At 43.1% G+C, this 24520-nt stretch overlaps 2 protein-coding genes across 5 annotated transcripts; one reads left to right on the top strand and one right to left on the bottom strand.

Moving 5' to 3' along the window:
- Positions 1-803: 803 nt before the first annotated feature.
- Positions 804-4298, bottom strand: TEN1 (TEN1 subunit of CST complex). 2 transcript variants are annotated; one of them, XM_065647664.1, is made up of 4 exons: positions 4291-4298; positions 3247-3353; positions 2969-3126; positions 804-1664 (listed from the first exon to the last, which is right to left on the bottom strand). In XM_065647664.1, exons 2-4 carry the CDS (start codon positions 3330-3332, stop codon positions 1528-1530), a joined length of 381 nt encoding a protein of 126 aa, XP_065503736.1. In that variant the 5' UTR covers positions 3333-3353; positions 4291-4298; the 3' UTR covers positions 804-1527. The 2 variants fall into 2 exon arrangements, with proteins under 2 accessions (XP_065503736.1, XP_065503739.1); XM_065647667.1 differs by lacking the exon at positions 4291-4298 and adding an exon at positions 3505-3583.
- Positions 4299-4340: 42 nt separating this feature from the next.
- Positions 4341-24156, top strand: ACOX1 (acyl-CoA oxidase 1). Of its 3 annotated transcripts, none has more exons than XM_065647661.1 (14): positions 4341-4517; positions 5664-5823; positions 14472-14632; positions 16344-16451; positions 16959-17078; positions 17647-17762; positions 17967-18136; positions 18412-18574; positions 19277-19467; positions 19704-19883; positions 20479-20584; positions 20669-20812; positions 21368-21574; positions 22575-24156. In XM_065647661.1, exons 1-14 carry the CDS (start codon positions 4403-4405, stop codon positions 22623-22625), a joined length of 1992 nt encoding a protein of 663 aa, XP_065503733.1. In that variant the 5' UTR covers positions 4341-4402; the 3' UTR covers positions 22626-24156. The 3 variants fall into 3 exon arrangements, with proteins under 3 accessions (XP_065503733.1, XP_065503734.1, XP_065503735.1); XM_065647662.1 differs by lacking the exon at positions 14472-14632 and adding an exon at positions 11460-11620; XM_065647663.1 differs by lacking the exons at positions 4341-4517; positions 14472-14632 and adding exons at positions 11021-11051; positions 11460-11620 and having other exon boundaries at positions 5699-5823.
- Positions 24157-24520: the final 364 nt, after the last annotated feature.

The following is a 24520-nucleotide window of genomic DNA, read 5'->3' as shown; positions in this document are numbered from 1 at the left end:
GACAGGAGATGATGTCTAAATATAAACACATCGTGGCAGACTCTTACAAAACCAGGTTAAAATCTTGCTTCTTGAGGTGATGTTTTCAGACTTGTGCTGAACAGAGACTGTGCTGAGGCAGGACTTTTGTATCTCTGTAACTGCATGAAGATAAACATAAGGCTAAACTATGATTAAAGATTATGGTAAGCACTGCAATTACTGAGCCAGCTCAGGCCCTTGAATCAAGTCTGCTGGTAGCAGGGGACTTTGCCAATACCTGTCGCACTTTAATCTGCTGTTGTGCATTATATGGCTTCAGTCCTATTTTCTGAACATTTCACCAGAGAATCTGAACAAAAAGAAGAAAAGGCTGCAGGTGGCTCATTTCCCCTGCAAACCACAGTCCCAGCTCACTCCAGGTCTGGGGATTCCTATAGCACAGGAGAGTCTTCTCTCTTGCACTAACATTTTATTCTCATCTCACCTTAGTGATTTTCTGTCTTTTTGTTGATGGTTTAATTCTGCTAAGTGGGCTTGGTACCATGTTTTTAAACCAGAGTGGTGGTGATGTAACTTCATCTCCTCTTCTTGCAACTTTTTCAAAGCCAAGCACTTCCTTACACACCCAGTACTTCGGAGAAGGAGGAAAATTGCATATAGCTAAATTTTCTTACATCATCTATAGAGTTTCTGCAGGGCCTTAGCAAGAAAGCTTAGCATTGGCCTTAGCAAGAAAGAGGTTTTTAATCAATAAAAGACAAACTGCTTTATTTTTCAATCTTTATTTAGGAAAGTATCAATCAAAACCTTTCAGTGCTTAAAAAAAATAGTGATTTAAGGTTTCCTAAACTTAGCTGTGTCAAGCAAGAAAGTCAAATGGTGGTTCTCAGGGCACTGCAAATATTTATTTTAGAGCTCAAGTCAGTTCCCCACCTTGGACATCAGCTCCTGAAAACCCGAAGAGGCAGGTGCTACTGAAAATAGTGACTCGTTGTTCTTCTTGTTTCTTTGTTGGTCAGTCCAGATATGTGAGAGTTCTGCCAGGAATACTCCCGTGTGGCAGCTGAGTCACAGTAACTAAACACACACATTCATTGACCCGCAGCCACACAAGGATAACGAACTTTGAGCTAATGCCCTTTGCTTCAGATCTGATGACAGCCCAATAACCCGCTGCGCTTTGGCTTTTGGGTGTGAGCTGTTTAACCCGAGATTCGAATACTTCTTTTTCTGATGTCTCCAAGCCTTGCCTTACAGAAGGAACCAGTACAACTCAAGCGCTCCCTTTCCTCAACCACCCTTTTAAACAGAGAACAAACCTGCTTCCCAGAGCTATTTTTGGTGATGACACCTGGCATGAGTGGATAACCCACAGTCACATACTGACTCACAGTCTTCAAGTATTCCCCTGCTTAGAGAATTTACTTTGCCATTTGCCATGGCGAAAAGCAGTATGTTGCAAACCCACCTTCTAAATTTACTTCTAACATATTTCTTGCAAATGGCAGGGCAGGGATCAGCGTATGGCTGGTCTCAGAGCTGCTGTCAGGACACGCTGTTTCCCATCCGCTCCTGCCTCTCACTGAAGTATTTCCTCTGCTCCTGTATGGCTTGTTCCAGCAAGGGCACATTCATCCCTTCCACGCAGGTCAATATTCGCGCCTTTACCACTGGACCCTCACCTGGGAATATAAACAGGAAATTTCTGTAGAAAGGAAATCAGATGGAGCAGCTTGAAGGCAAACAGACCTAAGGCAAGCATATGGCTCCAGCTGGTCAAATAACCATCGCCTGAGACCTTGCAGGAGACCAGACCTGCCACATGCCACCACCAACGCGAGCAGCAGGCCCGGGAGCTGGTTAATTCAGTGACGAGCTTTCTCTATGCCCTGTTGGCTACAAAATGCTGGTGACAGACACTGTGTTCTCCCTGCACTGGGGAACACTGAGCCCAAGACGTGTCAGTGCCAGTGTCTGCCATGCAGCATGTCTACTTTGTAGCTGGATGACATTTGGTTTTCCCTGTCTAAAAAGCATCAGGGACGGGTCTAAACTCATTTCTGAATGACTCTGTGCAGACAAGAAGAGGACAGAACAAAGTTGGGCTTAGAAGGGGCTCAATGCGGACTATAACCAACAGTTCATCAGTGGCATTCAAATGGTAACACAGAGCTGCTCAAAAGGGGCCAAACGTTGGTGACACAGCCGCCATCTCAGCCTGCTCCCCTTCCACTCCTGCAAAATGAGGCCAACTCACTCCTAAGCTGCGATGACCAAAATAACATCTATTTCTAAAGGAATTTTGCAGCAGTAGCTTAGCAGGTCACTCACTAGATGCCACATGCAGTGTGGCTTTCCACATGCCGCCGAGGATTTGAATGGCACGAATGCAAATGCTTGTTACCAGGTGTGGCCCAGACAATCCTTGGGATTTGCTTCACAACCTCCCAGCCCAACCCAGCGCACACAAAGCCCCGTACAGCTGGAGCAACACTCAGGGCACCCTGGGAAAGGATAACAGGCTGCCGTGCGTGACAGAGCCTGCCTGCATTCCTCACGCCCCGTGTGTGAGGGCAGGGGTATAATTAGAGCCTTTCAGGGATGGCAAGGACCAACCCAGCTGGGTCACAATGCGGCATTGCTGCAATCAACCACGTTTGGAGGGAAGAGGATGTGGTGGCTGGCAATGATTCCCAAAGGCTTTAGCCCAAGTTTCACAAGCTCAGTGATGCTGCTGAGGTGCTTCCTGTTTCTAATAAAATATGTGTCAGAGCACCAGATTTTCACCAAGGTACGGGTAGCTTTTCTCATGGTCAATGGGGAGAGACAGGCTTCTCCTGTCCCAAATCACTCGTGTGATGGACGCAGCCACAGGAGATGAGCCTTGGCCAACACCAGCCTCAGTGACAGCGTGTCTCACCGTGCTCCGCGAAGGAGCTGATAACCATGAACAGCAGCAAAGGGTGCTGGTTCCTGGAGCATTTACCTTCCCTGTGTTCAGCCTCTCCCAGGACCAAGTAGCAAGATCCCAGCTGGGCTTGGAACGGCTCCACAAACTTGGTGTCCACACAGACCTGGTACTGAGCTGAGCTGTGCTGAGCGGTGAGAACGGCTTCGGACCGAGCCAGGTTGTAGTGGCATAACCTGCGAGTGATGGATTTGGGAAGCTCAGCGGTGCAGAGACAACAATTCCAAACAAAGGGAGGAGGGTTAACCAGTAAAGGCAAGGCCTGGCCTGCAAGGAGAGCGGGGTCCCCTTCTCACCTGCCAAACGTCCTCAGCGCTTCCCCCTCTGGGATTGAGCTGTTGATCTCCCACGGGAAATAATAGACACCAGCACTTGGCAGCATCTCACACACCCGCCGCTGGGCCTGCAGTATGGCAAAAGGTCTGAGTTCATGATCCACGTACCAGGTCACGCTGCCCCAAAACTCCTTCCTTGCCCAGGACCCCCCCACCCAGGGGGCTGCAGGAGCTGCACAGCTTCCCCGCTGAGACTAGTTTGCAGCTCAGTGCACACACCAGGCCCCAGGGATCCTGGCGTAAAGAGGAGCCGCTCTACTCCACCGCAACCCAACAAGAACAGCAACGGCCAGTCCACCAGACCCTCCAGGTCTTCCCCAGGCTACGGGTGGGTTGAGAAAGGTTAAGGAAATGGGAAAAACAGTGATTGAGAAATTCAGAGATCTCTATATGCGATATGCTACATGCCCATTCAATGCACTATTTAATGCACATGCAACCTCAACCGCAGTGTGTTACATGCGCATTTAACGCACACTTGGCCCCACATGCAGCACGTTAGAGGCACATTCAGTGCACTAATGGAGTATATAATGCACTGCCAGTCCCAAATGTAGCATGCTATATGGACACTTAATGAACAATTTAATTAATTATTAAGTGCCTGGCTGTGGATGCAGCATGTTATGTGCACACTCAATGTGCTCTTTATTGTACAACTTAACGCATACACAGCCCCAGCTGCAGCACGTTACATGCAGACTCGATGCACTATCTCATGCACGCCTATTTTACTGTATGTTTATTTAGTCCAGCGTTTCACGCACAATTTACCGCAAGCCCGGCCTCAAATGCAAACGGCTGCATGCACACCCAGTTCACCAGCGCTTCCTGCTCCAGGTGCAGCATGTTATGTATGCATTTAGTGCACGCTCTAAAGCACGCCCAGTTTAACGCAGGATTTAAAGCACAGTTTAACGCCCGCCCTGCCCAGCTGCAGCCCGTTCCGTGCACATTTAAACCCGATTTAACTCGGCCCCGGCTCCCGCCCCGCGCTCCGCTTACGGCCGCGATCACGTGTCCGGGCGCGGCGTCGCGGGGCGTGACGTCACTGGGGGCGCGGCCAGCAGCGGAGGCTGGTGACGGGGCCGGGCTGAGGGCGAGCGGGGCTGCCGCGATGGCGATGAACGCGGACCTGCGGAGGGAACGCGCTGCCGCCACCTTCCAGCCCGAGCTCCTCACACACATCCTGGACGGCGGCGCCGAGCGCACCCGCCGCCGCAAGGAGATTGGTGAGGGAGGCCCCGGGCCGGCCGCTGCCTGCCCCGCTGAGGGGAATGGGGCCTGTCCGGGCTGGGGGGCTGTGGGGAGGGGGAGACAGCCCGGGGTGGCGGCTGAGGGGAGGGGGAGGTTTTAGGAGAGGGAAATGGGAGGTGAGGGGAGGTGGGAGGCTGCGGGGAGAGAGGGAGACCCGAGAACGGGCCTCCAAGGAGAGGGGAACCGGGGTAACGGGGGTAGGGGAAGCCCTGGGTGAGGTGAGGTGAGGGAGGAAGTTTTGGGGAGAGGGAGGAGGGGTGGGGAAGAGCTTTGGGGAGAGCGGAGGCTTCAGGGAGAGAGGGAGGCTGTGAGGAGAGGGCTGGCAGGCGGAGGGGCTGCCTGGAGGGAGGGGTTTTTGCCTAATGATTTACAAGGGAGCAGGAGCAGTGTTATGCCCCTGATCCCCCTCTTCTCCCCTTCCCAGAAGGGATTTGGGGTGGCTTTGATAGAGCAACGACCTTTTACCATCCTCCAGAGGGCGAGAGGCAGCTTCCTGTGGGCATTTCTCTTGGGCCCTCTCCCCTCCCTTTTTCTTCCTAGAACGCTCTTGCTCAACAGTACAAATATGACCTGTTTCTCACCCACCAATACCGTGATACATGAGATTAATGAAATACCTCCGTTCTCTTTTTCCCAGCATGTGCCAGAATGGGATTGCCAGAGGCTGGTGTTGTGTAACTTGTGTGCCAAAGGGGACACAGAAGGTCTGTGGCCTCTGGGTACTTTGGTTTCCAGTTGGCATAGTGGGAATAATAGCTGTGCCCTTCTGCAAGGAGTTGTATAGGGATCAAAGTTCACGTTCAGTCGCTACAATGGCTATTTGAGGCTTTGAAATTGGTTTTGAGGGTCCTACGGGTCTTACATCAGTGAATTAACTTCCTGCCAAGTCCAGAGGGCTCCTAACTTAAAATGTCGTTTAAGTGTGGAATGGGAGCGTGCCCTGTTGCTAGAATCCTTCTCCAAGAGCTTTGATTTCTTTCTGATTTTGTTAACTTTTATTTTTAACTTTCTGATATCAGTATCTTGAGGTACAGCAAGTGAAATGTTGAATAGTTTCTCAGTCACTGTCTACTGAGGTTTGCAGAAACTGAGTTTGTTTTCTTCTTCTGTTCTGTCCCTAGAGGCCTTAGTTTTTAATGACCCTGACTTCCAGCATGAGGATTTGAATTTCCTGTCCCGCAGCCAACGCTATGAACAAGCCATCAGGAAGAGCTCTCTGATGGTGATGAAGTTAAGAGAATATGGAATTGCAGATCCAGAGGAGATCTTCTGGTTTAAAAGGTACCTGACTGTAGAGTTTGCTTGTTGTATGCACTTTGTTCATCACTGAGCACAGTAGAGTTGTGCTTTTTTCCTGTTTCCTGTCCAAAGGAAGCTATGAAAGCCCACTGAAGTCTTGGCTTCAGTGAATTTCAGGTGAAACCCTGATTTCCTGAACAATATGTTTTCTTAAATTTTTGACTAGAAATGCACCGTTAATAATGACACCTTTTTATTATCTATGGTGCAGAAAGTAAAAAATGGGACTTGTATATTTTTTTCTTTTAATTTTGGTTTTGTTTTTTGTTTTTCCAAAAGGAATAAAAAATGCAATGAAATACTTGAATCTGAATAGGTCTGATGAGGTTGCAGACTCTAATGAAATCTCTTAAAGCTGATTACTTCACTTTGCACTTAGACCTGATAAAGTTGTGTTACAGACATACTTGAAAATGTTCCCAGATAGCTTATAAATTCTTGTTTATAACTATCTGTCCTCCAGGCTCCTGATGCTATAGTGGTTCCCTTTGACCTAGCAGCTTTTTGTTGTATCTGACCTTTTGTTTATCTGACATTATTACCCTTGGATTAAGTTAATACAAGTAAAACTGTCTTTACATCTGAGTTTCACTCCTTCCAGCTTGCAGGGAACTTAATTCCTGTCTTTCACTTGTTTCTTCCCTTAGTTCTGTTAAACTTATTCTGATATAATCAAACAGAAACCGCTTAACAGCGAGATTGCATGCCTCTAGAAATCTGAATGTAATACCATGAATATGTCCTCTGGCACATTAAATGAACATTTTACATTAAATAACGCACCAGTAGAATCACAAGCCCCCTCTGACTGGATTTGTAGAGAAGCTGTTATTGGCCTCAGGGTGTGAATATTAGGACTAGTTAGTTGAAACCACCTTGTCTGCTGTAGCTTTAATTTCAAAGAAATTGGTCAATACTGATCTTTAACAAGAAAAGTCTGATTCTGTTAGATTATTCAGGTACTGCATGGCAGAATGTAATAATTAATTTTTCCTACATGGAGGTTATTAGAGGTAGTAGGGAAGCTTATTCAATTATTTTGGTGGAGAAAAATTCAGAGAAGTCTATCCTTTATACCAGCTGGCAAACTTCAACGAAGTTTGCAAAATAAATGCTGTCTTTGGGTAGCATTACTGACAATATTTTAAGAAAATATGACTTTTCTGAAGTAGTCAAATGGTAGATTCTGTTTTTGTCTTTCCGTAAACTTATTTGGGAGTCAGCAGTTCTTAACTTTAAATAGATGAAAGATTAGTATTCATATAGGTAGCAAATAATACATCCATCTCTTATGTGATATGAATAGTCAGGTGTGACTAGTCAGAATTCATGATCCAAAATCAACCGAAACAATGAGGCAGGTTCAGAGTCGGTTCTAATTGCAGACATTCAAGATCTCAAAAGATAATTGCAATTACTGTAGACTGACTGTATTTTCCAGTGTCTTCTGTAATAACATGTAGAAGAATGAAGAGCAATACATGTACTTCTTACATACAAGTGAAGTTTGTTTGCTCTAAGAGCTGCACACTGTTAATATTCTTGACTTGAATTCTTTACCGTCATGTCTGGTGTTTGCAAGGGAGGATGTTGGCTTACTGCTTCTTAATAAATGGAAGAAATGAAAGGATTATTTTTTCATCTTTTGATTTCATTTGCATTTTAAGATCTCTCCTCACTTTCTCACCTGCTGAGTGTCAAACATTTTTTTAAACTTGGTGAACTCCACCAAACTTGCAAAATTGAGTTTATTTTTATCACGTATCCAAACATGCTAATTGGTTCTAACTAGAAGGGACTTAATTTGTGTAAAAGCTGACCTGGAGAAACTGTGTTTAGGTTTATTTAGTTTTCCAGACTGGAATACTGAATGGATATGGTGTTGAATGAAGTTTATGAAATAGGTTGCAGCCCTGGATTCTCATGTCAAGTTGGATTTATTGTGGTGGACAATCAAGATCTTTACATGTGGAAGCTTGAGATATTTTGCCAATAATCCCTCATGCCTTGTGATTGTTCCCAAATAGTTGGAATAGATTTCTTTACATATGCAATTTTTGAGAATTTTGAGCTAGCTGTTCTCCTGTAGCTTTTGTACACTACCAGAACTTCACCAGGCACCTTTGTATGCCGAGCAACCAATTCTATAGCTTGATTTATGAACAGGTGAGGAGAAATGCCTATTCCTTCAGCTGCCCTGAAGATGTGCTTCAACAGTTACTGCTGCACGTTGAACTGGATGCTCCTCCTTCCTGTTTCCACAAGGGCTTTGTTGGGCTCCAAAACATAAGAGGATCTATTAAATATATTTAGAAGCTGTTTTAATTGCTTCTCATCTAGTCAATTCTTCCTGTGTCTTAGCACGTGTCAGTGTGGCGGTTGCTGCTGTGACTACGTGTTATGAAAGCCAGCAGCATTAAAGTGCCAATATTTAAGATTTCTTTTACGGTTTAACTGCAGCAAAATGTAAGTTAGCATGAAAAATGGGAAATTGTTCTGATGTGTAACACTAGACAGCTTTTTGAAGAGAGCAATCTGGTCAGTTTTGATTCACCTTCAAGTTGAAATAACCTTAATTGGGGAAAATGGGATTAAATGAAGAAGTGAAAAAAAGCTGAGAGAAACTGGGGCAGAGAAGAAAAGATCTGAGAGCTGCAAGTCAACAGGTGATTCCTGTGTTCATAAGCCTTGCATGAATGTGCACTCTCCCTCTGAGAATTTGTTCTTCTCATTTTGTCACTAAAGTTAGGACCTGGAGTAGCTTTTGGGAAATCAAACCAGAAAAACTGTGGTAGGGGCACTACTGGCCACTGCTTAATTCATTTGGAGTGGATGAGCCTGGCTTGAGTTTTTGATACAGCTGGAAAAGGAGTTTATTACCATGGCATCTGTTAACTCTGAAGCCCAGTAATCACAGGTCAGACATTCTCCACTGAGGTGACCCTTCTCACTGCTCCTTGGGAAGGTTACCACAAAAAACTAGAAATGTTTGCTTGTGGATTTTGCTTTAAAGGAAATGACCCTATTCTGTGACCCATTTCTGCAGTCTGAGAATGTCTTTGCAATTGCTCATTTAAATTTGGAGTCTCTGAAAGCATAGACTTTGTTGTCCTCTGTTCACTGACAGATACTCTATCAAACTCATCTGCCAAATACGACTGCCTTTTATTAAGTGAGTGTCATTGGCTGCTGTGAAATCTGGAAAGGTCTGTATTGCCAAAGTAGTTTATTACTGCACATCCTTCTCCCGTCAGTGGATTTGGAACTGCAGCTCCCTTCTTGACTCACTGGTTGTTGCAGCAAGTCTGACTTCAGAGCAACGAGGCGACTGTTGGTCGTGGATCAAATGACTGGTACTAAATGCAGCTGACCACAGTCGGTCTTGATGTAGTAAAGTACTTGAACAGTTACACAATGCAGCACAAGCTGTGTAGGTACTGGGAAATGCCAAGCGGGAATGTAGAAATTGGGAGGGGAAGGAGTAAGTGTTCCGAGGAAGAAAAAGAAAACCTGTTCTTCCTCCCTTCACAGCTCACACCTCTTCTGTTTGCCCTGTGTCATGAGGAAAACAAGATTCTCTTTCGTTGTCATTCAAGTTGTTAAAAGGCATGTTAAGAAAACCTTAATCGTTCTGTGTGGAGCATGCAGAGATGAAAACTTTCTGCTGTTAATTAGCCAGCTTTCAGTTCTGCCTCAGCTTTGTGGATGCAAGAAGCTGTTAAAATGCTGCATGTTAAGTCAGTGAAATAGTGTGACCTTCTGATTCAGGGATCTTATAAAGGGTCTGCTTGTAAAATGTCATTTTTGCTCCTATCAAAGAAGGTGCTAGTTAAGCATGAAATGTCTGGTACTTGCAATTAGACTTACTGCTAGGCAGTGAAAGTTGCTGGTGTGACCTTTAAGGAGATGGTCTTTTTTCTGGAGCATTATCTTCCAAGCAGCAGTGTCTGACCTGATTTTTCTGACAGAAAAGCATGTGCTGCATCTTCTTCACAAATTCCTTCAATGGCTCCTGAAAATACACAAAATACACGCTTTTCCCAAGCTGCCCTGAAATAGTGTATTTCAAAGTCAGCGTTCATTTGCTCCCTGTAGTTTTGATTTTTTTTGGGCCGAAGGAATAGATGCACAGTAATTGTACTGTAGGCAGTGAGGAAGTAAAGGGTGCTGCTATTGCTCTACAGGTCCTGACCTAAAAGAATAACTAACATAGGAAACCACAAGAATGCTGAAAAATACTCTTGTCTCGTTGTCCTCGTCACATTTTTAAGCCCTTGGTTACCCTGATAACTTTGGCTTTGTAAACATGTGCTGCTGTAGGCAGTAGAATATTTTCAGATCAACGAACTGGCTGCCTCCTTCCAAGAACTCTAGACACTGTACCCACACTCACACCAGCTCAAGCACAGTTAATACATTAAGCACCAGCATTAGCTCACTTGATTACAATAGTTTTGATCCTGAAAAAATCCTTGGGTCATTCAGTCTTGTCCATTTAAAAACTGTTACATTGAAAATAAGCATCTTCAACATGCAGTTCAGTGGTGCTGAAGAAACTCTGTCGTGTGTTTTCTTACCCTATGGCCGATTTTCACTGTTTATGCAGGTATTTGCTTTTGAATTATCAATTATTTACACTCTACTCCTAAGCACTCGTTCCAGGCCTGATGTAAAATGCCAGCCACAAATGCTGCTCTAATTTGACCAACTACATGCATAGCATCCCCTATGCATGGCGAATCTGTGTTGGCAACAAACTCTCAAATGTGCTCCCTGGGCAGGTGTTAGTACCTCAAGATGGAAGGATATATTAATATTTTCCTTGTAGGTATCTTGGGCAGGTGGGAGTGATCCTGGATGTAGGTATTCATGCAGAGTGCTCATTTGGTCTTCTGTCTTCAAGTTTGGATGGAATAAGTGTTCGTGTGCAGTAGGTGGAAGATGAAAAAACTGTTCAAACTGCAGAATGTTGAAGGGAAGATGCTGCCATTTCCTACATAGCTTTTACACAATGAAACTTTCGAGCATGTTTGTGTTATGGAGCTTATTTTGATTAGGAATGTACTTTGCCTGCTGTGGTGGCTACTAAATTAATTGAGCATTCTCTCATGAAATAACTTCTGTTTTGGTGAAGCATACCTAAAATATCTGATTTTTTTTTTCCTTCCATTCCCTCCAGCACTAGCCTGTAACAGTAATTTTGATCGAAGGTGAGTTCCTGATCTCCCAGCTGTTACAAGCAGCTACAGGTAATACAGAGCTCTTCTGAAAAGCACTTGGGCACCTAAGAAGCCTTTTCCTTTTCAATACATAGTGCTTCTAGCTAATAAGGCCTAGTGCTATGCTACCAGCAGTAGTATGATTTATTCCTCGCAAGCCTGAATATATTGTTGTATAACATCAGGATCCCTAGGGTGAATAAAATACTTGAAATACATTTATTTTCCCATTAGTGTTGCCTCGGATGCCTTCCTATTTGGAGGTTGCTTGTGGGACAAAAAAAAAAGGTTGAAATCGGCAAGGAGATTATTTCTCTTACGCTACAGTTGAAGAAGAGCCTTTCAGGATCACAGTAACAGTAAGACTACGATCCAGATCCCTCTATTTCTCTCCTGTAGAACATGCTTGGGCAATTTTCCTGAACCTTTTGGTCTCCACTTCAGCATGTTTCAAAAAACCGTAGAGACCCAAATGACTGCTGCTCAGAAGGAGAAATGGCTGCCTCTGGTCCGTGGAGTCAAGATAATTGGCACCTACGCCCAAACCGAAATGGGACATGGTTAGTTGCCTTCAGGGATCAATGGGTAACCTCTTTTCTGTAATTCCACTTTGTAAACTGATGATGCTCCATAGGTAAATCTAAAAGGTAAAATAGTTTGGTTAACTGTGGATGTTTTCCTGCCCTATAGCCAGACAGTTGCTTCATTTTGCATCCTAACAATCACAGGGTTAGTTTTGGTCTTTTCCAGAATGCACCTCTTAGCTGATCACTGACTTTGTAGTTCTTTAGCTTTGTTTTAAGATGAGGAAGTTGTTCTAAGCCCTGGGAGCCTGAATTTCACTTGAACTGGTTGGAACATGTCAGTCAACCGTACTGTGGTTTTTATTTTTGCCTGAATTTGGGGCATTTGTATCTCAGTTCTTAGTGCGTGACTGGCCAGTACAAACAGGTCAGAAGTATACCTTTAGATGCAATGTGGCATGGTGAGATTGTGCATTTTTGGGCTTGAAGGTAAGGTATGCTTTGCCCCGAGCACTTTTCTTCCAGATGCTACTTCATCACAGCTGTACAGCTTCATGGAAAAATCTTGGTTTCAAAGAAGAAAAACATCTTATTCCTACTATTGTTGAAAATGACTTTGACATATTTGAATGGAATAATGTTTAATGGATCAGAAAACAGTCTTTTAGCCCAGAACCTGGAATTATGGCTGTTAAATACCAACAAGAATAGTCTAAGAAACCCAAGACTCCAGTGCTTGTCCTGGCATCTCAATTTGGAAAGCATGATATGTACAAGTCTGGACAATTGCAAAAGTCAGATGGCAATGCCAGTGGCCTGGCTGTTCAGTTGCAGCTGCTCACGGTAGCTGAAACATTTGTAGAAGATGCAGCGGAGGAAATCCTGTCATCTATTCCACTTGGGAGAGATGGAACGGGCCAACCCAGCTCAGCACCGAAACCGAAGACACAATGGGATGGCAACAATAAATGGCTGCTAACCTTGTCTGCTTTGTCACACCAGCTTTTTCAAATCAGACACATCCACACCAAAGTGATTTGTTTTACTTGCTATTTCACACTAGATCATTGCATTTTCTTGCCTGGTGACGGTCTGGTTTGCTTGTAGTTCTCATGGGTTTTGGTGGTAATATGAGTATTTTGAGACTTAATAGAAGTAGTATAGTGTTAGTATGGTAAAGTAAGTATACTTTGCATGCTGAATAATCATAGTGCAGCTGTTTGATATTCCTACCGTGAACGTTGAGTATTTAGCTACTTTGTCAGTAAAACTTCTGCAGTACTTGTCACTGAGCTCTACTTAATCTAATCCTGATGTTTAGAAACTGGTGTTGAATTGAATCCTAGTCTGGATGGGTAATTGCTCGGTTTTATCTTAGTACCTACTTGGTAGCCTGTGATTTTAACCAATAACCAGTGAATAAGTCTCTTGGAGGAAAAAAAAAAAGCAGCAGCACAAGTAGCACAGGGCTGAAAAGGAAACAGAGTAGTGAAAACACTGTACTGTTTCTACCTGGTTTTATAGCTATTGCCAGTAAATAATTATTTTCTTTCATTCTTTGACTGTCTGCTATGTACTTCTCACCAGTACTGAACTCGCTTAATGTGGTGTTCTTGATAAATCATGAGCCCACTGTTGAGCTTGGTCACTGTTCAGTCCAAAAGTTTAGAAAACATTGCTCCTGGGTTTATTAGATGGTTGAATTTATTTGTAGGTGCCTGAGATTATCAAAGGGAAGAATTACAGTTCTTAGGAAGCTCCAGGTATAGAGCTAGTTCATACTAATGTGTGTTTAGAGGTAATACAAGGATGCATTCTTCCCACTTTGATAAGAAAGCCAACAGAGCTTGAGCTAAGCTCAGATCAGTGCTCTTTCCATAATGCATATCTCATTTAAATATATTTCTATTCCTGTTAAAGACCAATTACATTATTTCATACACAAATGTGCCAGATGGACAACCTTTGTACAGAAGGTACCGATCCTCAATATACATCCCAACTATTTTAATATTCAATGCTATCAATATTTAAAGATTTAATTAAGCATTTAATTCTTTATATTGAAAAATTTAATAGACTGGTTAACTACCTGACAATGTGTGACAGAATTTGGAGGAAGAATAGTTCTAATGAAATGTGTTTAATTGGAGAGACTTCCTGCTGGTGACTAACTGGTTGAAAAATGTTGCCTGCCTTGCCATGTTGTTTATGTTTGCAACTTTGACACATGCAGAGCACTGTCCTTTTAAGAGGGCTTTTAAAAATAGCAGAAATTGAAGGGAGTTGAGCTTGAATGTAATATATACTAGTTGTATCTAATCTTTAATTAAAAAGAAACTCAAGTAGATAATACAGGAAGTTAGGAAAAAGTTCTGTGAAAACCTAGCTCATTCAGCTGAATAAACTGGGACTTCTACCAGGTTGCACCCTCAAATCATGGAGGGAAAAAAAGGGGACTTCATGTCTTTGGGTGAACTCTCGCTTCATCCAGCCAGATCACATCTTCAACAAACTGACATTCTGACTCGGTTTAACTCGGGTATGCTCTAGTTTCCAAACTATAGTGAAGGTCTGATTGTTTGGTTTGAATTAATCCTTTTTTATCAACCATGGTGCATCAAAAATACGGGAATGTTGCAAATGCATCTCATGTATGATTAGAACAAAATGTACTGCAATATGTTTATTTCAGAGTAAGTGTAATTTTTTATTGTTCGGGCTTGAGAAAAGGAGAGTGCTCTGGCTTTCTAAAATACACTTGCTGAACTCTGATTTACAAATGAATTTTTTTCTTCTCTTCTCAAATCTCCACCATCAATCCTCATGCTTGCTTCCATCCCATAACATTGCCTTCACACTCGCATCCCATGACACTTCTTCACAGCTTTGTTCATCGTGGACGGCCTGAACCTCTGGACCTTCATCTGGGCATGTTCCTCCCCACCCTTCTCACCCAGGCAACCCCAGAGCAGCAGGATCGCTTCTTCATGCCTGCCTGGAACCTGGAGATCATTGGCACTTATGCCCAGACGGAAATGGGCCATGGTACAGTACATTCACTAAATGCTATTTTTAAAAATGGCTTTGTGTACAAAGGAGTTCCCCCGCCTGGGAAAAATGGTGCGTGTTTACCCCACAATGTTATGTGTGCAGTTGTGGCCCTAGGGAGAAGTGGACTGCCTCTGAAATTGTTAATAGATCACTATGTCACACGCTCCTTGCCCTTTTTTTTTCTCCTATGGGCGAGTTTGATGTCTGTATTTCTATGTATGAGCATATCAAGTGCTCTCGTGCCATTCAGACCCCTATAGATTATTGCATATGGTTATGGGATGTCAGTGTGACATCTGTTCATTTCTACACTTACCATTCTTTCCAGTATGATTTCTGCTTTACTTAATGTTCAGTGTGAAGACAAAAGGACAGAGCTTTAACACACTGAAAGAGATGGCAAAAAAAGTAAGAGTTGCTTCTTACCTCGGGACTGACCTTGGATCAGAGAACCTGTGGATGACTTGGTTCCAATGCTCATGTTTTATGGGGAGCTTTATTCTCCCGGTTATTTAGCTCACTCATATGTGTTCTTTTTATTGGACCATGAAATTTTTTCGCTGTCTCAAGTAGACTTTGTTGCTATTCCTTTGCTTTCAAGCTTTGAAATGGATTTGGAGAACTCCAGCAGTATTGTGATTGCAACAGTTTTAATCCGAGTTTCAAAGGGAGGATATTATGACCCGGGAAACTTAATTTTGACATCTGAGAGTTGCAGATGTGACTTTTTTTTCTAAAAATGAGCAGGATTCATCTTTGTGCTGAAGTGAAATGTAGAGACTGTTTGAAGCATAAAGTAACTGCAAGTTTGTGGAGAATCTCTTGCAACTAGTGAGGTCTGAAGATCCTTTGCCAGCAGAATAAATCTGTGTTAAGCTCCCTGTGGAAGTCTACGATTAACTACTACGTGCTTTGGAAATGTGGTTGCATCAAGGTGATATCCTTTTTCATGTTGAAACTCTTGTGTAGAGTCACTGCTGTCTTGCTCTGTTAGTCCAGACTATCAGGAACGTTCACAGCTCATCTAGTTTAAGCAAGTAGGCCTGGGTGATTAATTTTTTTCACACATGCAGGGACAAAGCCCCAAAGACAAGTGTGTGAAGTAAAGAGTTGAGGGCAGAAGACAAAGGCTGTTCCTGGAGTTGTTACCTTCATCTTTTTGCAGTCTGTTCACCTACCTGCATCAGTACCCTGGCATATTCATGCCGTTACTTGCTGTCTTGGAGAAACTGCTCCATCAAGTGGGGAGAATTGTAGGCCTGATGAGGGAATGAAGAGATGGTGGGCACTACTATTTCATTTTGTGGCTGACAAGTATATGATTTTTATTTTGCAATTTAATCAGATTGCAGTTTTAGCGAAATCCAGGTGAGTGTGTTTTTGTGAACCTTTTTAACTGAGAAAGGGCTTCTGGTGTGTAACAGCAAAAAGGTGTCAGATTGGAGGTGCTTGGAAAACTAGTCTTAGACCACTGGGGGAAAAAAACCCAACATGTTTTCTGAGAATTGGCTTCAGGTCCCAGAATATGATTAGACTCTCACTGGTTCTTCCTTAGTTGATTGATATTTAGTCCTTTATATAGCCAAAAAGCAAAGTTAGAATTTGTACACTACTACTGGAGTTCAACTTTCCATTGTCCAGTTCTGTCCTTTTCTCTGTTTTGTGACTGACTTTCTGCCAAAACCAAGTGTTCGCTTGTTTTCAGGAACTCATCTTCGGGGTTTAGAAACTACAGCTACTTATGACCCTGCTACCCAGGAATTCATCCTCAACAGCCCCACTGTGACCTCCATTAAGTGGTGGCCAGGTGGACGTAAGTGCATTGCTGTTTGTCTAAATCTGGAAGATGTATGGAAAAACTTTGCAAGGTGATGTCATGTGTATTATATATACAGAATGATAGAAAATTGATCCAAAGAGTTGGCTGAAAAGCAGTTACTCTTGCACAAGTAACAGACTTACCAGAGCCAACTAAAACTTTGGATTGTCTGTGTGGTCTGAATTGTTTCTCAGAATCATTCACACTGTATGGATTTGGTGTAACTTTTGGTTGTATCAAAATTTTTATTTCCTTCAGCTCCACTGGCAAGTTTGCCAAGGACTTGGTTATTGTGTAGTCAAGAGGATCATACTGAACTTTCATTGACTTGAGCAACACTGTTTGTCTAGCTGTAGAATTCAGATGATAATCAGTGTTGTAAATCTGTTTTTCTAATGTGTGATGTGGTTATCTCAGATCCTGCTTTAAGAAAGGAGCCTCTGTGTGTATAAGTTTGACTATTGTTTTTTGTTCTCCTTCTGACTCCCACGCCTTTTGCAGTTGGAAAGACATCGAACCATGCCATCGTTCTGGCTCAGCTCTACACTCAGGGCCAGTGCAAAGGCCTGCATGCCTTCATTGTTCCCATACGGCAGCTGGGCACCCATGAACCTTTGCCAGGTAAAAATTAACATTGAGGGTTTAGCACTCATGGAATACATTAATTCTTTTTCTCTCCAGTTCTATACAGCTGCATGTATCCTGTTAACATACACGGCTTATTTCACTAGCTGATTTCAGGTGTTAGGTCACAGGGCTTAAAGGAATCTTTTTTATGACTGACCTACCACTGAGTCATCTTTAATGTCCTGCTTTCAATGTGAAGGTTAGTTTCGGATTGGATTCTGTCCCAGCGTTTCCCAGCTATGCGTTCTCTGAGGCAGTATGTCCTACTTTCTGAAAAGGAAAGAATACCTTTCATCATCGTTTAGCTAGAAGTGAGCTGGATGATCTTTAGAAAGAGCTCCCCCCCAGTGACTGGATAGTAGGACTGCATGTAAATTGTGAAGATCCCCATATTTTGATATTTGCTTTTCTATCAAACTGATTAAGGTCCCAGTTAGTTGTTACTCCTAACAATGCCAGGATTTGCTAGAAAACTAAACAGTCTCTTTATTGGTGAAAGCTTGAACCTTTCACATGGTGTTTAGTTCCTATTTCCTAATGAAAGCGGCTTTGTCTGTGGCAGGTATTACAGTGGGTGACATTGGGCCAAAATTTGGTTATGATGAAATGGATAATGGCTACCTGAAAATGGACAACTTCCGAATTCCTCGGGAAAACATGCTGATGAAATATGCCCAGGTAAAGCAGTGTCTTTCAGCATACACTGTTAGAAATGGACACTTCAAGTGCTCATGTGTGGTTGAATAATGTACCAGTAAGGTTTGAGGTTGCTTGTAAGTGCTACTTGATGAGTTTAGAGCTTGAGATGTGAATGTGTAAAAGGAAGGAAGGAAACTTTAAAAATCGAAAGGCTTTTTGTTGGGTGTTTGGTTTTTTTGGTAGGTTGAACCAGATGGCACCTATGTGAAACCACTCAGTGACAAGCTGACCTATGGGACCATGGTGTTCATCCGATCTCTCATTGTGGGTGATTCAGCTCAGTCCCTGTCCCGCGCTTGCACCATTGCCATCCGCTACAGTGCAGTGAGACACCAGTCTGAGCTAAAGCCTGGGTAAGTGCAGTGACATCAGAGAGCAGACTTAACTGCTGAGGGGAAAATTCTCAAACACTGGAGGGAAGAGGGACTGTGGTTGATGTTGTTTGCTTTGGCACTTGATTTAATCCAAGGAAGTGAGTAATCTTTCATTCTTGACTGTATGGTCTTAGTCTGGCTTGAGACAGATGCAGCTTGTACTATCCAAATGGAGAACCTATGTAGAGCGCAACAGGACTTGCGCAGCTGTTTGCTAGCCACTGACATGCTAACTCATCTGTGTTTTGCTCTAGGGAGCCAGAACCACAGATCTTGGATTATCAGACCCAACAATATAAACTCTTTCCTCTCCTGGCAACAGCATATGCTTTTCAATTTGTGGGAGCTTACATAAAGAACACCTATCGTCGAATTAGTGGAGATATCAGTGATGGAGATCTGAGTGAGCTTCCAGAGGTACTGTGTCCTCTCTTGATTTTGTGTAAGGTTTCTTTACAGCATGGGAGAAAAGGCATGAAGCCTTTTTTGCTTTCGCCCAGGAGACATCTTTTAATTCTTTAGATTTTGAGATCCTAAGCCCAGTATGTGCTGGTGACTTTTATTTCTCTATTTGCACTATTCATTTAGCAGTCTTTTACAAAAAAAAAAAGGGAATAATGAAGAGAAAGCTACTGTGAATATATATATTTTTTTTCTATGTATGATGGCATATCACTTGGTAGTGGAGTGAAGACTGGCTGTGTGTTTGTGCTGTAGCTTCTTGATCCTTCTTGCAAATAACTAGGGTAGAACTGGCATGTGATCAAAGGTATCAGTACTATACTGAGGGGTTAGGGTTGTAAAATGTCTGTTTTCAGATAGGGATTCTGTCTGAGAACCTAATGTGACAATAGGCAGTTGAGGACAGTCTTGTACATATAATGCATAGAGACAGAAAGGACAGGGTACTCAAAAGAAGTCTTCACATGTACAGATATTTTCAAATAAGTGGTTTGGCTCAGAAAAGAGTCCTTACAAGAATAACAAGACCCTGTGGGACAGTGGAAGAATGGTGTTGACTCTACTTTTTAATGAGAGCTGCAGTACGTAGTGTGTATGTGTGCAAGCTTAGAATGGAAAACTAAAAAAATCTGACTTGGCTTTGCTTTTGTCTCTCAGCTGCATGCCCTGACAGCAGGGCTGAAAGCGTTCACCTCCTGGACTGCCAATGCTGGCATTGAGGAATGTCGGATGGCCTGTGGTGGGCATGGCTACTCTCGCTGCAGTGGCATTCCTGACATCTATGTCACCTTCACCCCGTCCTGCACCTATGAGGGAGAAAATACTGTCATGATGCTGCAGACAGCTAGGTATAGTAGCTTCTCTCCAGAGACATTCTTGCCTTGGCATTATGACCTTTGTAGCTGAAGTGATGAGCGGAAGAGTATTCCGTATTACTGTGAAACTAGTCTCCCAGATTTCTGTCACTTGCCCTATTTTTGACAGAAAAGTGTACAGCTACAACTGCTCTTCGTTAGTCTGACCCTAAGTAAGATTACTTCTCTCCAAGCAGCTCATGAGTAAGTTGCCATCTGTCTGTTTTCAGGTTCCTCGTCAAAAGCTACACCCAAGTGAGTTCCGGGCAGCGGGTCACTGGCATTGTGTCCTACCTTAACGAACTCCCCAGGCAACGCATCCAGCCACAGCAGGTGGCTGTTCGGTCTGTGACTGTGCGGATCAGCGATCCAGCCAGCTTGGTAGAGGCCTACAAAGCACGTGCTGCCTGGTGAGTTCACACTTCCTAGCCTGAGCCGAGCACCAGTAACATTGTGTGTGTTGGGAAATGGTAGTGATGCGCTGCCCTGTTAATGTTAGAGTCTCAAGATGTTTGCAAAGCTTTGCCGCATGTGTTGCTTTCAAGAAGTGGCACGCTTTACTAGGTTACAAGAGGCTACAAACAGCCTACCCATAGCCTAGTCACTCTGCTCTGTTCCATTTTGAAATATCTTTTTCTTATTTAAGTGTAAAGTATATTTGAGCATACAAATACCAATGTTGTTCAAACTGCTCAGAGGCCTATCTGGAGAGAAACAATCCTGTTGTGAAGGAAGTATGAGAGTAGAACAGATAGCTACATGTAAGTATTCAGGCACCACGTCTGTGCTGTCAAATGTTGTATTCCTCTGTAGCTGTGTTCAGGCTGCAGCAGCGATGATGGGGGTTTTAGAGCCACAACCGCTCACTCCAGGCAATGGATTCCATCGTGGCACGCAGCCTCCGAGTTCTGATGTGTTAGACCGAAATTCATAGGAATTCAGTGTACTTAATCTTGTTGATGTGGTATAATTGCATAACCTGTTTTTCTTCCTTCTGTGAAATAGGCTTGTAGAAGCTGCAGCAAAGAATTTGCAAGCTGAACTAAACCACAGAAGGAGCAAGGAAGATGCCTGGAACAGAACTTCGGTTGATCTTGTGCGAGCATCTGAGGTTAGCGATGTGCCCGATAAAGAAATGTGCTGTAAGAGCTCATCTCTTCATGAACCTGATTCACCTTCCATTCTTTTCTTGTAGGCACACTGTCACTACGTGGTAGTGAAGCTTTTCACTGCAAAGCTCTCTGAGATCACTGATGCAGCTGTCCGTGCTGTCCTGACTGAGCTGTGTCTCCTGTATGCACTGTATGGCATCAGTAAGAACACAGGGGATTTCTTGCAGGTTGGTGTCTTTCTCCAACGCCTTAAATATCTAGAGCCAGAGTAATTGTTTGCAAAGATGCTTTAAATGCAAAGTTGTGTGAATGCTTCAATGTAAAGTCTTGGCTGTTGACTTCTAGAAGGCCATCAGCAGTGCAGGTCTGCTGGAGGCTCTGGCCAAGCTTCTCTTGAAGCAGAGTTGGATGAGAAGTGGTAACATGGCATCTGTCCAGGTTAGCTTAAATGTTTTCCAGTTGGTGACCAGGTGTTCTGTGTTGAAAAACAAGGAGTTAATGAAGAAGATTGCTACCGAAGGTAACATGCAGGCACTCTAAAGAATGAGTCTCCCATCGAAGGTGAAGTGGCAGGCTATGCTAGGCAGCTCCTTTTGCTTATACCCTGTGGCAGATTGCCAGTTTGATTACTTAGCACTTATAAAACACTACATTTTCTTTTTTTCCTGAACTGCTGGATATTTGTGGAGAGTAGGGCTGACCTACATTAGACCGTGGGGAAGGGAAGGGTCTTGTGACTTGCACACTCTTCTGATAATCTTTTTTTTTTTTTGCCTTCCAAGGCGGGTATTTTGACTGATGCCCAAATTACTCAAGTGAACCAGCGTGTGAAAGAGCTCTTGGCTATCATTCGCCCCAATGCAGTAGCACTAGTAGATTCCTTTGACTTTCATGATGCTCATCTTGGATCTGTGCTTGGCCGGTACGATGGCAATGTCTACGAGAACATGTTTGAGTGGGCAAAGAAATCCCCACTGAACAAAACAGAGGTAAAGCAACCTTAGTTCTTCCTCTTAGGCCACATCTGCCCAGGGAAATAACTCAGTTTAGGGTTGTTAATTTTGATCCAGTGATCTCGGCACGTAATGGCTGAAGGAGGGAGAAGAGTCGCTAGTGGTGATGGATGAAAACAAGCAACTTCTGCTCCTCTGCTTTCAGCAAATTTTGTTTAGCTACTCCCCCTTGTGTGCCTCACATGCATCCCTGTGGGATACTGTTGAGTTTCTCAGTTGAGGGAGGAAAGAATTCTCTCCCTAGAGAAACAATTGAATAATCTTATTGAATTTAAAAGCAGTTATCACTTGTTAATTCTGCTTAGTTACAGGAGCTGTGAAAGCCTTAGCTGTTTCCTGGCAAATCTTTCAGTGCTTCAGGCAGTAATAGTGACTGGAGAAGAAAATAAATTGCTCCCATGTAGTACTGAGTGTCAGGTGTTGCATGTCTGCCCTAAAGCTGCAGCTCAGCTAATAAAAGCAACTGAGTTGAGAAGTCAGTGCCCTCTTCCATTAGTCAAAACAGAACTCTAAATCCTATCTCAATGGCTTTTACTGCCTTTGATTTGGACAGACTGTATCTCTTGTGATGAGCTGCCAGAGACTGTGATTGTAGTTAAATCCCATCAGAACTTGCTCCCTTTCTGTGCTTCTGAAGTCAGTGGGGCTTAGGAGCTTCGGTACAGTCCCCTTAAGAGACCTCTAGCAGTTTTCTTTTAATTACGAATGCCAAAGAACTGTGTGGATATAAGGTATCTTGCATTGTTTTCTTACAAGAAAGGTAGTGGGGAGGCTGTTTGTTCAGGACTTTTATTCTCATGCTTTGTGTCACATAGACACTCAAATACAGGATGTAGCTGGCTGTTCTTCTATCTCCAAAGTGCCTCAGATTCACATTTTCTTAGTATAAAAAACACACTGCAAGATGTGAAGAGCTAAAACTGTTTTAAAGCTCAGGCTTGACCTTGTTGTAACCACCACCTTGTCCTCTTCACAGGTTCATGAGTCTTTCCACAAACACCTGAAGCCGTTGCAAGCCAAGCTGTGAAGCCTGCTGGTTTTGGAAGACGCACACTTTTCCTGGCCTGAAAGCTGGGTGTTGGCATCCTTTCTTCAGGCACCTGAATCAAACTTTTCAAATCCTGGTAGCTGTAGGACAATGAATAATTGTAGCCACTCTTTCCACTTTTATAAATCGAAGTGTTTGGGGAGAGTGCGTAGGGATCGATGCCTGTTTTTTTTAAAGTGCAATTATAATGGTAAAATTAACCTTTTAAAAATTTCGGAAAGCTTTATGGATTCATACAAGGATTGCTTTTGTGAAGCTGCTAACTAGAGAAAAGTTACTGTCAACTGGAAAGGTAGCAGGATTTTACTACTAAGTAGTTAACAGCCCTTAGGCAGTAGCTTCTAATGAGCAGTTATGTTCTCCCCCCAAAAAGCATCAGTTTGGGTTTGGTTTTTTTTTGTGTGGTTTTTTTTTGTTTGTTTTTAAGATTAGCACCATCTCTCCTTGTTTGGCAAATATTTATGCTCTCTAAAGCCTCCTACATAGTTTTGTGCACATGAATCTGCCCATGGCACTACTTTGAGGTAACTGGGAAGTAAAATCCCCATCCTTCTCTGGAGCCTCTGCTTCCTTCATCTTTCCAGAAGACTTTTTCACGTTTTCCAATGCATCCTTTTTTTTTTTTTACTGCCCTGCAGAAACTTTTGCCTCTGTGCCATCTCCAGCATTGGCACCTTGCTCGTTGTTAACAGGAAGTCAAAGGAGAATATAGTGATGCTGCTCTGAGGAAAAAAACAAATAGTAATAATCAGCTAGGTGCTGATAATGATGTTCTGCCCTTCTTTTAACTGTTATTTTTGTAGCACTATCTCAAAGCACTTTACAAATGTTAATTTTGGTGATTTGATGTGAAAAACCACATGTAGTGGTAGAAACTGCAAATTTGACCTGGAATGATGAAGCCAGTATTTGATGGCAGAAATCAGTTGACCAAGGTCCTTGGGTCTTCAGATTGTTCTGGGATTTTCTTCTGTTTTTTAAAGGCATTCTTCAAGAAAATGACAATCCCAAGTGTCCAGATCTTTTTTTTTGTGGGGGGGGGGGGGGTGATTTTTTTTTTTCCCTACCCATGCTTTTCTAAGGGGCTTTCTCTGATTTGCTTCATTTTGTTTTTATATTGACTTGGGACTTGCACAGTGTTGTCTGGATTAACGGATGAAAGATTGAGCTTCTAATAGAACCTCCTGATGCCCTGTGAAATCCCTACAATTACACAAAATCCTTGCTGTTTTTCAAAACCAATAAAAATAAAACCTCTCTTCACAACAGATAAGAGCAAATTTGAGCTTTTAAAATGGTAAAAAGCTTCAGCACAAACACAGATCCTGCAGTTCTGAGGCAACATCTGAGAAGCTGGTTCTCTGACAGCTTTGGTATTAAGTCTGTCATTTTGGATCAGGTTTTGTGGAGTTTTCCTCACGCTCACGATGATCAGACATGATGTTTGGCTCCATGTGCAGTAGCTGAACAGAAAGAAGTGTATAATTTTAAATAAAATAATCTAAACTTGCCTTTTGACTGCTGAGTCTTTCAGATCGAGGGGAACCGCTGCTGTTCAGGCTGCCAAAGGAGGTGAAGGGCTTTGCCTTTTGTCGAGTCACTAGAGTAGACTGGGGAGGGAGTGTGGAACAGCCAGTTAAAAATCTGTTAATGAGAACAACACTATGCACAGACAGAGTTAATAAATTACAAAAATGTTTTTCAGATAGAATGTCTTTCATGTGTTGCCTTCAGTGGATCTCATTTAAAATAATGGGTGAAGCAGAATGTAGTTAAAAGACCTTAAATGAGTGGGATTGTGTCTTTTTTCTGGCTTTGCTCTGCAGTGTTCTAGGGCAGCTGTTCTGCACAACCACAGAAAAAATAAAACAGGC

The sequence above is a fragment of the Caloenas nicobarica genome, chromosome 18 (genome assembly GCF_036013445.1).
Source record: "Caloenas nicobarica isolate bCalNic1 chromosome 18, bCalNic1.hap1, whole genome shotgun sequence".
Classification (NCBI taxonomy): domain Eukaryota; kingdom Metazoa; phylum Chordata; class Aves; order Columbiformes; family Columbidae; genus Caloenas; species Caloenas nicobarica.
Note: the sequence above shows the minus strand (reverse complement) of the source record. Positions and strands in the feature narration are given on the sequence as shown.

What these genes read in the sequence shown, in the direction of transcription:
- ACOX1 (XM_065647661.1), top strand. Translation starts at nt 4,403, where the DNA reads ATGGCGATGAACGCGGACCTGCGGAGGGAACGCGCTGCCGCCACCTTC. An exon ending in GAGATCTTCTGGTTTAAAAG is followed by an intron (nt 5,824 to 14,471) that starts GTACCTGACTGT and finishes ACTTCTTCACAG; the next exon opens with CTTTGTTCATCGTGGACGGC. An exon ending in ATGATGCTGCAGACAGCTAG is followed by an intron (nt 19,468 to 19,703) that starts GTATAGTAGCTT and finishes GTCTGTTTTCAG; the next exon opens with GTTCCTCGTCAAAAGCTACA.
- TEN1 (XM_065647664.1), bottom strand. Translation starts at nt 3,332, where the DNA reads ATGCTGCCAAGTGCTGGTGTCTATTATTTCCCGTGGGAGATCAACAGC. An exon ending in GCGCTGAGGACGTTTGGCAG is followed by an intron (nt 3,127 to 3,246) that starts GTGAGAAGGGGA and finishes CATCACTCGCAG; the next exon opens with GTTATGCCACTACAACCTGG. An exon ending in AGAGGCTGAACACAGGGAAG is followed by an intron (nt 1,665 to 2,968) that starts GTAAATGCTCCA and finishes TTATATTCCCAG; the next exon opens with GTGAGGGTCCAGTGGTAAAG.